The sequence below is a fragment of the Moschus berezovskii genome, chromosome X, assembly GCF_049115385.1.
Source record: "Moschus berezovskii isolate FMDL1 chromosome X, NW_MosBer_1.0, whole genome shotgun sequence".
Classification (NCBI taxonomy): Eukaryota; Metazoa; Chordata; class Mammalia; order Artiodactyla; family Moschidae; genus Moschus; species Moschus berezovskii.
Window position 1 is genome coordinate 143,045,631 of NC_142488.1, and position 15,000 is coordinate 143,060,630.

Sequence of the window (15,000 nt, forward strand, 5' to 3'; positions counted from 1 at the left end):
GATAGATTATTTGGAGCTGCCTTCCAATTAAGAACAGATGACACCACCCTTACGGCAGAAAGTGAAGAAGAACTAAAGAGCCTCTTGATGAAAGTGAAAGAGATTGAAAAAGTTGGCTTAAAGCTCAACATTCAGAAAACTAACATCATGGCATCTGGTCCCATCATTTCATGGCAAATAGGTGGGGAAACAGTGGAAACAGTGGCTGACTTTATTTTTCTGGGCTCCAAAGTCACTGCAGATGGTGATTGTAGCCATGAAATTAAAAGATGCTTACTCCTTGGAAGGAAAGTTATGACGAACCTAGACAGCATATTAAAAGGCAGAAACATCACATTGCCAACAAAGGTCCATCTAGTCAAGGTGGTTTTTCCAGTAGTAATGTATGGATGTGAGAGTTGGACTATAAAGAAAGCTGAGCGCAGAAGAATTGATGCTTTTGAACTGTGGTGTTGAAGAAGACTCTTGAGAGTCCCTTGGACTGCAAGGAGATCCAACCAGTCCATCCTAAAGGAGATTAGTCCTGGGTGTTCATTGGTGGGACTGATGTTGAAGCTGAAACTCCAATACTTTGGCCACCTGATGCAGAGAGCTGACTCATTTGAAAAGACCCTGATGCTGGGAAAGATTGAGGGCAGGAGACGACAGAGAATGAGATGGTTGGATGGCATCACTAACTCAATGGACATGGGTTTGGGTGGACTCCGGGAGTTGCTGATGGACAGGGAGGCCTGGCGTGCTGCGGTTCATAGGGTCGCAAAGAGTCAGACATGACTGAGCAACTGAACTGAACTGAAAATGGGTGATTTTAAAAAACACATACACTTAATGGCCCTGAAGAACTCACAAAATGGTAAAACAACAGCAAGCATGGATGGCAAAACCTAAGAGACAGAAGGAAATCCAGAGATGTAGGAACCCATGCTGGACAAACTTTGCCTTTGATTTTGGCAACCTTCCAAGACAGGAAAGGGGACTGTACTTTAGGACCATGGTTACCTAAATTGAGGAAACTGTTTAATAGAAAATTCTTTTCACATTAAACTGGGACACCAGAGGACCACATCCTTGGGGTTAAGAGTGATTCTGAAACAAACTTGTCCCCTCCCAATTCAACCTCCATAGGACTGCAAGGAAGCTGCCTTGGTGCTATGGAAACAAAGGGAAATAATTAGACATTTGTTTTAAGTGGTCCCAGGCTAATAAATTTCCTAAGGCAGCTGACAAAGTCAAATAGAAATCTTCTCTGGAAGAAGGTACATTTATCCTAGACTTAGGCTTCAAAGAATCCCCACATAAATATTTCAAGGGCAATAGTAATACACAGCCAAAAATAACCAAGCACATGAGGAAATAAAGCTTCCCTGGTGGGTCAGTGGTAAAGAATCTGCCTGCAATGCAGGAGATTGGGGTTCAATGCCTGGTTTGGGAAGATCCCCTGGAGAAGGGAATGGAACCCCAATCCAGTATTCTTGCCTGGAGAATTCCATAGACAGAGGAGCCTGGAGGGTTACAGTCCATGGCATCACCAAGAGTCAGACACAACTTAGCAACTAAACAGCAACAGAGTGAGAACCGTAGAAAAAGAATATATAAACAAGCCAAGACTTGACTAGATAATTAGTAAAGAAGTCAAATTGGACAATAAACATGAGAAAAGATGCCCAACTTTATTAGTAACCAGAATGATGCAAATGAAACCATAAAAATATAAAATCACACACCCACTAGTAACTAAAATCATACTGAAGTCTGAGAGTACCAGGTGTTGGTGAGGGGTGTGGCTCAACATAAACACATCTATGTTGTTGATAGGAATATATAATGGTACAACCATTTTGGAAGGGGACTTCCCTGGTAGCTCAGTTGGTAAAGAATCTGCCTGCAATGCAGGAGACCACAGTTCCATTCCTGGGTCAGGAAGATCGGCTGAAGAAGAAATAGGCTACCCACTCTAGTAATTCTTGGGCTTCCCTTGTGGCTTAGCTGGTAAAGAATCTACCTGCAATGTGGAAGACCTGGGTTTGATCCCTGGGTTGGGAAGATCTCTTGGAGAAGGGAATGGCTACCCACTCCAGTAATCTGGCCTGGAGAAATTCTATGGACTGTATAGTCCAGGAGGTCACAAAGAGACACAACTGAGTGACTTTCACTTCCACTTCATTCCGGAAGATGGTGTGGCATCACCTGATAGACTGAAGGTACAACCATTGACTACTTCACCCAGAAACGCCACTTCTAGGTAGAACCCAAGGACAGCAATGCTCAAACACTCAAAAACTGAGAATCTCAAAAAGCTTTTGTTTATGTGGTTTATATCCATTGATACTTATCATTTAGAAATTAAAACTGAGAAAATCTAAACCACAAGAAGACACAAGCACTTGTTCCATTAGCCACCAGAGTAATGTTATTACACATCATATCAACTTTGGAAAACACTGTACACGCACTAGAAAACAATGCAAAGTGCATTTAATATCTTAGTGTTATTATGAAAATAGCTAGATCTTGTGGACTCCTGAAAAGGCCCTTGCGGGTCCTCCAAGGGTCCCCAGACCACAGTTTAAGAACCAGTACCCTAGACGCATATATACAATGGAATACTAATCAGCCATTAGAAAGAATGAAATGTCATTTGCAGCAACATGACCTACAGTTTATCATACTATGTGAAGTCAGAAAGAGAGAGAAATACTAGATGATATCAGTTATATGTGGAATCTGAAATATGGGACAAATGAACCTGTCTACAATATAGAAACAGACTCACAGAGAACAGACTTGGGGTTGCCAAGGAGGGGATGCAGGAGGGATGCAGTGGGGGTTTGGAATTGGCAGATGCAAACTGGTGTATATAGAATGGGTAAATAATAAGGTCCTACTGTATTGCATAGGGAGCTATATTCAAAATCCTATGATAAACCATAATGAAAATATATATATATATATATGTATAACTGAGTCACTTTGCTCTACAGAAGAAATTAACACAACGTTCTAAATCAACTATACTTAAGTAAATTAAAAAAGAACCAGTACCCCAGAGGAACTTATAGATATCTGCATAAGAATAGTTATGCCAGAACTGCTTGAAACGTTCAAAAACTGGAAAAAACCCAAAAGCCCATCAGTAAGATAATGAATTTTTTTTACTTGTGGTATATTCAAACAGTGGAATAACGCATAGCAATGAAAATGAATGAGCCACAAATACACACAACATATCATTAATAATGCTGAGGGAAAAGAGGCAAAACTCAAAAGCCTATATAGAGTGTAATTCCATTTCTACAAGGCTAGAGGACAGGCCAAACTAGACTATATTATTCAGGGCCACATGATCCATGGTAGAAGAATAAAGCAAAAAACAAAACAAAACAAATGACTACAGAAACGGCAGGCTAGTGTCAGCTCTGAGAGGAAGATGGGGCTGTGACCAGTAGGGCATACTGAGGTCCACCGGGTACCGTCAACATTCTATTTCTTGGCCTGATTGGTGATGACACAGATCTTCATTTTATACTTGTTTGTTAAAGGCCTTGCACACTTTTCTATATGCCATATTTCACAATAAGGGGAAAAGCTATACACAGTTCAATACTAATAATGTGGAATACATATTTCTACAGAGAAAAAACTGCTTTTGAAATACTGTATTCTAGGGAATTCCCTGGCAGTCCAGTGGTTAGGACTCAGCACTGTCACTGCCAGAGCCCCAATTTAGTCCCTGACTGGGGAACTAAGATCCTGCGAGTCACACAGTGCAGCCAAAAAAAAAAAAAAAAAAAAAACCACTGTATTCCAATATGTTAAGAGTGGTTAACCTTGGGTTTTCTACATTTTCCAAGTTTACTACAAAGAGCACATATTACTCTTGTAACCATGTAAACACCTGGTATTGTCAGACTTCATTATAATTTTTAGCTTACTGGAGGGTATGTAATTTTATCTTATTACAGTTTAATTTGCAACTCACCAATTACTAATGAGGTTGAACATCTTTTCATGTTTGTTGTCGAATTTGATTTCTTCTATGAATTGCCTGGTCAAGTCTTTGGCTCATTTTTCTGATTATTCTTTTTCAACAGTTCTCAGAAAATTGCAAAACATATTTAAAAAGACAAGGTCATCAGCTAAAATTGAAAACTAATAAGGATGAACACAAAACAGATGAGCCACCTGTGGGAATCTATGCAGAAAATAGCTACCTAAGGAGATTGGTGCTGTGCCTGATCAAACTAGGATGAGCTCAAAGCTCGCCAAGGAGCTGACCGTGTTCTCCTAGAGTCAGCTGGAGCTGCTACCACTCCACAGAGGTTAGCTGTGATCTGCTTTTCTCTAACGTGTATCCTGGGGCAATGTGATGATGACAGAACTTCAGTGACTCATGAGGAATACTGAAAATGAAGAGTGCAGTCACAAAGAATCTCTATAGCAGCCGGTCTCAGCCTTGGTGGTTCTGCCACCAGGGGGCACTGGGCAATGTCTGGATTCATTTGGAGTTGGCAGAGTTGGGGGGGGGGCTCCTGGCATCTAGTGGGGAGAAGCCAAGACGCTAAGTATCTTATGATGCACAAGAGAGGCCACTGCCAATGACTTCTCCAACCCTAAATGTCAACAGTGCCATGGTTGAGAAACCCTGATCAATAGCCTCTATGGTTTTTCCAGTAGTCATGTATGACTTTAAGAGTTGGACCATAAAGAAAGCTGAGCGCCAACAAATTGATGCTTTTGAACTGTGGTGTTGGAGAAGACTCTTGAGAGTCTCTTGGAAAGCAAGGAGATTAAACCAGTCCACCCTAAAGAAAATCAATCAGTCCTAAATATTCATTGGAAGGACTGATGCTGAAGTTGAAGCTCCAATACTTTTGCCACCTGATGCGAAGAACTGACTCAGTGGAAAAAGACTCTGATGCTGTGAAAGATTGAAGGCAGGAGGAGAAGGGAATAACAGGGGATAAGATGGTTGGATGGCATCACCGACTTGATGGACATGAGTTTGAGCAAGCTCTGGGAGTTAGTGATGGAAAGGGAAGCCTGGTGTGCTGCAGTCCATGGGGTCGCAAAGAGTCTGACACGACTGAGCGACTGGACTGAACTGGGGGTAAAAAGTGCTCAACCTTCCGTGACCCTTCTCCACGTGAAAACAGTGACTGGTGGAGAAAGGCAAAGCCCCACGCTATCCCACCTCGACAGGGGTGCCCCCAAAGCCCTTGAGACCCACCATGCAACTACCTGGGGGAGGAACTTCTAGCCAGAGGGGAGGACAAACACGAAGATGCCAGAGCGATGGAGTGCTTAGTATATTGGAGGACCAGCAAGCCAGCCCCAGGCAGGGGTGGAAGCCAAGGTCAGAAAATGGGTAGTCCCCATTCTGTTGGGACTTGTAGGTCACAGAAGGGATTTAGATTTATTGTCATTACAACTGGAAGCTGTTGGAGGGTTCTGCTGCTGTGTGGAGGCTGGAGTGTAGGGGGCAGGAATGGACTCTAGTCACTGCCAGTCACAGCCAGGGCTCCAATGAGAGGGTACAGTGGCCCAGCCAAGGGAGGCAGCCAGAGAGGAAGTCAAGAGAGGTGGAAGTCTGAATGAGTTGAGGGTGGTCACAGGTGCAGTCTTCTGACAGTTCAGATGCAGGCTATGATGAAAATAGCCACGGAAGTGTGGCCAAAGCCCCTAGCAGGATGGATTGTCAATTACGCAGGTGGGAGGAGCAGGTCTGGAGGCAGCCAGCAGCAGCTTAGGCTTGCACTGGGTCTTCTGTGATGCCAATGAGCAGGGATCATGTTAAAATAAGTTAACATGGCTGTGCAGGGCAGGGGCCATTTGGTTGCTGGATTGTGAGGAGGTCTGGAAATCCTGAGGAAATGGTGATGACTCGGTGGGAGAGAAGAGCTGAACTGGAAGGATTTAATCACTTTAACACCTGCAAAGCATCAGACGACCGTGTGGGGAGGGTGAATGCAGGAGCCTGAAGGTCAAGAGAGATCAGGACTGGGGATAGACACTGAAGAGTCAAAAGCATGCAGATGGGATTTCAGTTCAAGCCATGAGGCTGCTGAAAGCACCTGAGAAGCAAGCACAGGTAAACCAGGTGGACTATGTCCAAGACATGCCCGGGAGTCCTGAGGTCAGAGAGGAGAAGAATGAAATGGCAAGGAATGACCACTGTGGCTTCCAGAAGCCAAGAGGAGAAAGTGCTTCCAGGGGAGGGTGTGATCAGAGGTGTCAGATGACCCTGGGCTTCAGCCACACTGAAGTCATCATTGACCTTGGCCAGGAACAGCTGTGGGAGAGGGCTATGAGGCCAAGTGTTAGGAAAAAATTAATGGGAGTCCCAAACTACTACAAGTCCACATGGTATAGTGTATTTTACCAACAAAAGATTAAAACAGTTTTTCTTTCTTTCTTTTTAGGCATTACTATGGGTTTTTTCTCCCCTCCACCCAACCTTTTTTTTTTTAGCTAGATGATAGAACCAAATGAATGAATGGTGAGAAAGTAAGAAAAGATAGTCTAGAACTCTGCAAGAGGCCAAGGGTGTATGAAGAGCAACAAAATTAGAATTGCTCCTGGGTCAGTTCTTCCTGTGAGCTCACTGGGACTCAACCCAGCTCACTCATTTGGCGGGCACTTTGGCTCTGGTCAATAAAAGCTTTTGTAAATGGAAGCCCTGAATGCTCATTAGAACCCAGGCTAACAACCAAGGAAAGTGGCCCTTGGGCAGGTGGCCTCTTTCCCATTCTCTTCCCCTCCCGGGAGCCTGACTGCTAATATCTTGACAACACAGCCTGTTTACAGTAGCAGTTAATTGGCTACTACAACAATTCTGTGAGGCCAACAAAGCAGAGAGGTCAGCAGCCTCTCGGTGCAGATAAGGCAACTGTCGCCAGCAAATGGTGGAGCCACATTGGAATGCAGGCCCCGTGTTCATTCCGTCATCCCAGACTAGCTGAAGCAGCAATAAACGTGAAAAGGAGGTCAGAACAAGCCGCCTGTGGCCCTGGCACTGTCTGAGGGGTCATGAATTCTGCACTGCAACAACGCTTCCTGCTGAGGGTACCGCCTCTCATTGGGAAAATAATCCCACACAGAACCACCTTGCGATGCCAGCCAGATGCTGTCTGGCCGCTCCTTTAAACAGATGTTCACTGGACGGGACACTCCTCTCTGTGGGCTTCCACTACAGTTTTCAAAGTGTTTTTGTTTCAAAGCTGCAGAACCCTCGGAGGTCACAGTTTTCAAAGTGTTTTTGTTTCAAAGCTGCAGAACCCTCGGACATCAGGTGAGCAGACCCAGGTAGGAAATGAACAAAAACAGAGCTGAAAACCACCTGAAGGTGCAGTGGCCATCCAGGCCCACCCAGTTCTGCTCTGGTCCTCTCCCCCAACCCACCTGGGGACAGAGGGGAGCCTGCAGCACACCCCGCCTCCTCAGCAAAGGGGCAGGCACCACCCAGACAAAGAAGAAGGCCTGGCTGCTGGCCACAGACTGCATCTGCTTCCAGTGCAGCTGTTAGGATGGGAGCGGGGGGCAAGGCCTTTGGGGGACACAGCCAGGGACGCCGGATACAGGTGGCCCCCTGCACAGGGCACAGTCTGCAATCTCCCTGTGAAGCAGTTTAAAATCAAAGCCAGGCAAAAGACCACTGACTGCCTTTCAGAGCCCTCATAGAGGCTTCAAAGTGTTCACTGCTGCACCAAGAATGTCATGCTCAAGCCCTCAGTCATGTCCGACTCTTTGCGACCCCATGAACTATAGCCTGCCAGGCTCCTCTTGTCCATGGGATTTCCCAGGCAAGGAGACTGCAGTGGGTTGCCACTTCCTTCTTCCCGACTCTGGGGATCGAACCTGTGCCTCCTCCATTGGCAGGTAGATTCTTTACCACTGAGCCACCTGGAAAGCCCCAACCACAATCCAATTTTCTGCACATTTATTTTAAAATCCTGAACTCTGAGCAGATTGGGGATTGATTTAAAATGGCAAAATAGGGTCTTGCCTGGTGGTCCAGTGGCCAAGACAACAGAGGAGGCTTGGGTTCTGCCCCTCCCTGGTCAGAGAACAACATCCCACATGCCGCAACGAAGACCTGGGTGCAGCCAAATAAGTTAATTAAATGGCAAATGAAAACAATATAAAGGAACATCACAAGCTGTTTTTTCAAAGAATGAAGAGGACTATAAGAGCTACCCTTAGCTTCTCCTAGCTTCCTCTTGCTGCTGTAACCAATGATACCAAATGTAGTGCCCTAAAACAATGCATGCTTTTTTTCTTACAGTTTGGGAGGTCAGAAGTCCGTAGTCTCACTGGGCTACATTAACGTGTCACCAAGGCTTCATTCCTTCTGGAAGCTCTAGGGGAGAGTGTGTGTGTGTGTTCCTTGGCTCCTTCCATCTTCAGAGCTGACCCCAGCCAGTTGAACCTTTCTCTCAGGACATCACACTGACCATGACTTCTCCATATTTAAATGAATCTTGTCCTTTCATTGGCCAGCATAACCCAGAAGAATCTTATTTGAAGCTCAGCTGATCAGCAACCCAATTTCATCTGCTACCTTAATTCCCCTTTACTATTGAGGGAGGAGATAGATAGGTCCGGGGTTAACCTGCTGCAACCGGTTTCATGCTGACCCTTTGACATAAACTACCAATAGGAATTAAGCACCCTGATTGGATAAAAGACAAAGCCTATGGCAGCCACCTCATTTTTGTGGTCAACAGTTTCCAGCCTGACACACGCACAGAAAGGGTCCCAAGTCATCCTCTAGTAACCTTGGACACACAGTAATATAAGATCAGCATTGTGGCTTCCTCTCCTCCCAGAGGGTTTTGCTCAGGTGCTCACTGGAAAAGATCCAAAATTGTGCTTGGTGGAAGCCCAAATAAGGAACTGCAGATGACACGATCATAGGGGACACAAAAGGAGGGTCACCTTCACCTAAACTCCAGAAGACTAGCCCCACATTAGCTACTAAGCTACCTCTAGAGTCAAGACATAGCTACCCTGCTCCACAAGTTGGCCTGTGTGCTCTCTCACGTGTCTGTGCTTCTAACAAACCCTGTAGCTGCTGTGCAATCTTGGTCTCACTGTTGAATTTTCTCTTCAAAGAAGTCAAAGACCGATGTCTCCTTGCCGGCCAAAATCACTATGTAAACTCACGTAGTCACAGGTTCCAGAGACATCTTTGGGAGCCATTATCATTCTGCCTCCTATAGCTTCCTGGGCGTGCTCGGGATGCTAGTCTCTTCAGTCATGTCCAACTCTTTGTGACCCCATGGACTATAGCCCACCAGGCTCCCCTGTCCATGGGATTTCCCAGGCAAGAATACTGTAGTGGGTTCCCATTTCCTTCTCCGGGGAATCTTTCCAATCTAGGGACTGAACCCACGTCCCTTATGTCTCCTGCAATGGCAGGCAGGTTCTTTACCACTAGCGCCACCTGGGAAGCCCCCATAGCTTCCGAGCTGCCAATGTTTGGAATACTGACATGCATAAAAGGTTTTCTCACCCATTTCTATTACCTGCTTAGGATGGCTTTCGGCTGGTACTTGCAAACCAAGCCTGGCCAGTCAGTGAACCTGTGAGGCAGCCTCAGGGAGGGCCAAGCCTGGGGTGGTGAAGAGAAAGCCCCACAGCTCGCCCCCTACCCCTACACACAGAGAGCAGAAGAGGAATAACATCGAGCGCAAGGGGTAGGAGCAGGCACATAGCAGGGAAAGCATCAACACCGGGTTGGGGAAGAACCCCGAACAGGAAAGTTAGCTCACCTGGAAAGGATCTTTCCTGAACTCACAAAACCGAAAATCAGCTGCTCCCCACCCTCCCCTGCTCAGCCAAACAGCCTTGTCACCCTCATCAGAGTCATCTCTGCTGGACACAACTTGAAGCCCTTCCTCAGTGCCTGGTGACACCAACTCCTGGCTGATTTTCGTGTGTGTGTTTAACACACACACACATTTTTGTTACCTGGTATCCAAAGTGATGGAGAGGTTGGGGATGGGAGCTTTGCCAGTGAGGAGGGGGTTGAAAACCGATCAAAACAGGGCAGACTAAAAGGCAAAGAGTCCCTAGAGCCTGTTAGTCCAGTGCAATGACTCGGGTGCATAAAGGCAACCCTGAGCCATGCAGGACAGGGAAGGGTCCCCCCTGCCTAGGATGCACCTTTGCAGGGACCATTCCTGCACTCAGGCAAGCAGGGTGAAGCAGTCCCAGGGCACATTGCAGATGCCCCTGCAGCCTGTCTGGCTCAAACTCAACAGCCCAAGTCAGCCCACAGGGCTTCTGCCTGGATCCCAGCACCACTAGCACTTGGGCCAACCTGTGCACACGTGCACTCCCTTGCCCAACCAAGCTCAACAGCCCTGAAGACCAACCCCAACCCAGGGGTCACATGCTGCCACCTCCTTCATCTCTTCTGCTTGGACTAGAGTGAATTTGTTTCAAACAGAAATATAATCCACATATGGGTCGGCAGTGGCTCAGATGGTAAAGAATCTGCCTCCAATGAAGGAGACCCAGGTTCAATCCCTGGGTCAGATAGATCCCCTGGAGAAGGGAATGGAAACCCACTCCAGTATTCTTGCCTGGAGAATCCCATGGACAGAGGAGCCTGGGGGGCTACAGTCCATAGGGTCACAAGAATCTGACATGACTGAGAAACTAAACAACACAATAATCCACATACCACTCACCCTTTGAAAGTACACAATTTAGTGGTCCTGGTACATTCACAAGGTTGTACACCCACCACCTCTATCCACTTCCAGAACATTTCCCTCACCCTGAAAGGAAACCCTGTACCTATTCAGCAGTCACTTTTCATTCTCCTCTGTTGCTGCTGCTGCTAAGTCATGTCAGTCGTGTCCGACTCTGTGCGACCCCATAGACTGCAGCCCACCAGGCTCCCCCATCCCTGGGATTCTCCAGGCAAGAACACTGGAGTGGCTTGCCATTGCCTTCTCCAGTGAATGAAAGTGAAAGTGAAGTCGCTCAGTCGTGTCCGACTCCTCGTGACCCACCGCATGGACTGTAGCCTACCAGGCTCCTCCGTCCATGGGATTTCCCAGCAAGAGTACTGGAGTGGGTTGCCATTGCCTTCTCTTTTTCATTCTCCTCAGACCCCGGCAACCACTAATCTACTTTTTGTCTCTATGGATTTGCCAACTCTGGACATTACATCTAAATGGAATCATGCCATATGTGTGCTTTGGTGTCTGGCTTCCTTCATTTAGTATATTTTCAAAGTTCACACTGTGTAATTTTTGCAATAATAGTTACTGACACAGAGCTCACTTGGAGCCAGGTGTTGTGCTACGTGCTTCATCCATTTGTTCTCATTTAATCGTAATAACAATTCCATGAGGCAGATGGTGATATTATCCCCATTTTCTAGATGAGGAAACTGAGGCACCAAGAAGTGACTTGCCCTGCATCATGGTAGTTCTGGCTGGGCAGGTTGGTTCTGCAGCACTCTTGGCGGGGCTACTTCTTTAAAAAAAAAACAACACAGTATTTTTTGGGGGGGCCAAGGTATGTGGCATGTGGGATCTTAGCTCCCCAAGCAGGGACTGAACCTGTGTCCCGGACATTGGGCTCACAGCCTTAACCACTGGACCACCAGGGAAGTCCCTGGGCTACTCTCTTTAAGGTAGCAGGCACTTGGCTATTTGCCAACACGCTCATCACAAATTCTTCACCATCTCTCACATTTCTGGGACCTGCTCCATCCCTGGGTATATCTGCATTTACAATCCCTCCTTTGCTTATGCAGCTAAACCTGAGTTTCAAGTCCAAAACCTTACTGGACCGCATGTTTTTCTTCCAAGCTATGGGTTACCACTCAGTTACAAGGCTGTATGCAAACAGCCACTGTGGGGTAGTTAGGAAGTGTAAATGTGTGAGGCACCTAAGGGCCTGGCACATGGAAAACACGGGGCGAGTGGAGCCCTTGTGCGATTGGCACCTACCTGTACCACTGAGATCCTTCTCCCAGAAAGTCAAAAGCACAACTTCCCATTTCTATCGGTACAGACAGGTGACACACCTGTCCTCAATTTCTCAAAACTAGTAAAATACACAGTGGACTAAAAACCCATCAATAATTAGAACAGGAATGCCATGTTAACCGCCTTCTCAACTGCAGAGGGCCTAAAGTCTGTCTTGACATGCCGGAGCCTGGAGGGATTTCACACACTACTTCGAGGTCCTGAGCATTTTCTGAGACCTGCGGGGCTCTCTAAGTCACACTTCATTACTGAGGACCAGGACGAAGAAGAAAATGGCTCTTGGGCAGGCCCACCTGATCCACCGCTTTGGGGCTTCTGGAGAGTCAGTGGGGACCTGAGACCAGCTCTGAAACTGAAAGTGCTCAGATCCCCCGAGGGGACCACCAATGCAAAACCCACATTTGTCACCTTGTTCTGCACAAAAGAACCAGGAAACTGAGTCCCTACCTTGAAGCAACAGATTTTTCTGGTTCAGCGTTAATTAAAATGTAAAAAGATCATTAGGAGGCCATCCTAAATGGGTGGGATCCTGGGTCTCCAGGGGCCTCTCATCTGGTAAGCAAGGATAATATCTAAGAAGCCAAACTCCTGGGGCAGTTAAAAATATGTGTGTGTGTGTGTGTGTGTGTGTGTGTGTGTGAAGTGGTACACAGCAAGCACTCAGGAGATGGGAGCTGATGGAAGCAGGGCTGCAAATTCAAGGGTGACACATGCCTGGTTCACTCAAGATACCTTCCTGAGTTGTTAGGCATTATACTGATGAGCAAACCAAGCCATGTTCTGGCTTTCCCAAGGGCACTTGGCCAGTAAGGCGTACGAGGTCTGCCTCCAGGTGTAAAGGCATTATGCCTAGCGCTTAAAAGCAAGAACTGGAATTAGACAAGCCTGGAATCAAATTTCAGCTCTGCTACCTGAGGCAAGTTACTTCACCTATGTGCCTCTGCTTCTTCCTCTGTAAGCTGGTTGCACCCCTTCGCAATTTCCTCCACCACCCTATAAATCACCCAGTGTAACCCATGATGGTGAAAACCTGAGGCCCGATCATTTAAATTCCTCATCTTCTCAATGTGCCTACCATGTTGAAGACTTGCAGAAGACAGCCTTGAAAGCAGTATCCTTTTTGTAACTTTTTTGGGCTTCCACTTCCAGCTGTTCCATATCATTAGATGCATGTCAATCAAGTGATCAAAATTTTTGGCCACAAATGGATCATAAGCAAAATAAAAATCGTAACTCCAAAGGAAAAAATGAAACAAAAGTCAACAACCCTGTAACCTGCTTTGTTTTGCTTCACTGTGCTGACTACATAATATATAGACTATGATCAGTCTGTGCTCATTTTCTCCCCCACCAGATGTCAGCTCCACAAGGACAGAGCCTGAAGTTCGTGCACTGCTGCAGCATCCAGGTCTAGAATGGCACCTTTGTAGAATGCTGAACGGTTCTTCTTGTCTAGACTCCAGGAGGGTTGACCATGAGAAACATTTCTGCATCTTCTGCAAAACTGCCTTGGACTGTGTTCCTTATAAGTAAAATAACCCGCACTAGAATGCAGTTATAGGACACGATTTTGTTTTTGCTGAGCTCATGTGTTTTTCACTAGCTAAATCTGCCCTTGTGTCAGAAGAGCTCAGAGCACAATTCTGTGCTCAACTCCAATGTTTTCCTCAACCTCTTTTTCTGAAGTGGAAATGAGATAAGCAAGCGTAAGAACATTCTGCTGGGACTACTTGGCGACCCTATTTTTAACCACAGACTGCATTTACTCTAAGATGCTTGTCAAACTTGAATGTGCCTGTGACCCGAGGATGTAGTAAAAGCAGAATCTGACTCAGTAGGTCAGGGGCGGGGCCTGGGATGCGGCATAGCTCACTAGTCTCAGGTGATGCTTCTGCGGGTCTTGGACCATGCGATGAGTCACGAGGGTCTAAGAAACTTGCTTTCTTGATCTGGTTACCAGACTTGCTCTCTTCTTCTCCTGGACAAAACATCACCAATGGCTCAAAAACTGGAACGGGTGCCAAAAGCAGCTGCGGGGGCTCGTCAGACTTCCACACCGCCGTTCTCCGTCCACCCCCACCCCCGCCAAGATCCTGACAAAGTAGGAGTGAGCACCGGAGGCTCCTCGGGTGCTTCTGCTGCAGGTGGCCTAGAAACACCTTTGGAGAAGCCTTGCTCAAGAGAACGAGTGCTCTCTTCGTTTTCCCAACGGCAATCTCCCGGGGGCAGCTGTTGTCACTGGTGGAGACACCCTGTTCAGGATTTTAAGGGGAGACTCTCTCGCTCTTTGTAGCCGGGCACCAGGAGGGGTCCGCGTCTCTCCCCACCCACTACAGGGGTCACGACAGGGTCGGCCCTCTGCTCGCACCCCTACCCCAACGTCCCTCACGGCCCCGCCTGCCCGCCGGCGGCCTCCGCGGCAGGCCCTTGGGCGGGGGCCGCGCCGCTCATGCGCACCACCGAGCCCTCGGGGCGCCGGCCCCCAGCCCCGCCGGCCTACAAGGTGGGGACCCCGCGTGTCCCCCGCCCGCCTTACCTCTCTGGACAAGTGTGGCCAAGGAGAAAGCGAGGCAGATGAGGCACGCCCAGCGCCAGGCCACCATGGCTGGGAGCCGGCGGACGGGGCCCAGAGGAGCACAGTGAGCGCGAGAGAGCCCGAGGGGGAAAGTCGGGGAGGAGTGGAGAAGGAGGAGGAGGAGCAGAAGGGGGAGGAGCCCTGCCCTCACTGCAGGGCCCCGCCCAAAAGCGGCGCGCGCGCGCGGCACGGCCCTGAGAGGGCGGATGGGGGCGCACACGAGCTCTGGCACCGGGGCGTGCCGGACCGGGTGAGGTGGGGCGGGACCGCGACTGTGGCGCGAGGGGCGGGGCGAGCCTGCAGCCTCGGGGGCGGGACAGCTGCGCGGGGGGCGGGGCCGCAACCCGCGGGCGGTGCTGGCGCTTGAGGGGCGTGGTCCGCGGGCACCCTGCAGGTCGCGCGGTCTGGGACCCGGCC

At 48.1% G+C, this 15,000-nt stretch overlaps 1 protein-coding gene across 4 annotated transcripts in view; it reads right to left on the reverse strand.

The window, feature by feature from the left end:
• CD99L2 (CD99 molecule like 2) overlaps positions 1–14,693 on the reverse strand; it is a 114,566-nt gene extending 99,873 nt beyond the window's left edge. The window contains exons 1-2 of one of the 4 annotated variants that reach the window (XM_055393860.2): positions 14,545–14,684; positions 13,882–13,986 (exon numbers count right to left, since the gene is read on the reverse strand). In XM_055393860.2, the coding sequence (XP_055249835.2) occupies positions 13,882–13,986; positions 14,545–14,611 (172 nt within the window). In that variant the 5' untranslated portion in view covers positions 14,612–14,684. Of the gene's footprint in view, positions 1–13,083; positions 13,843–13,881; positions 13,987–14,544 lie in introns of those variants that run through there. The other 3 variants (XM_055393862.2, XM_088833917.1, XM_088833916.1) reach the window with 3 other exon arrangements.
• Positions 14,694–15,000: the final 307 nt, after the last annotated feature.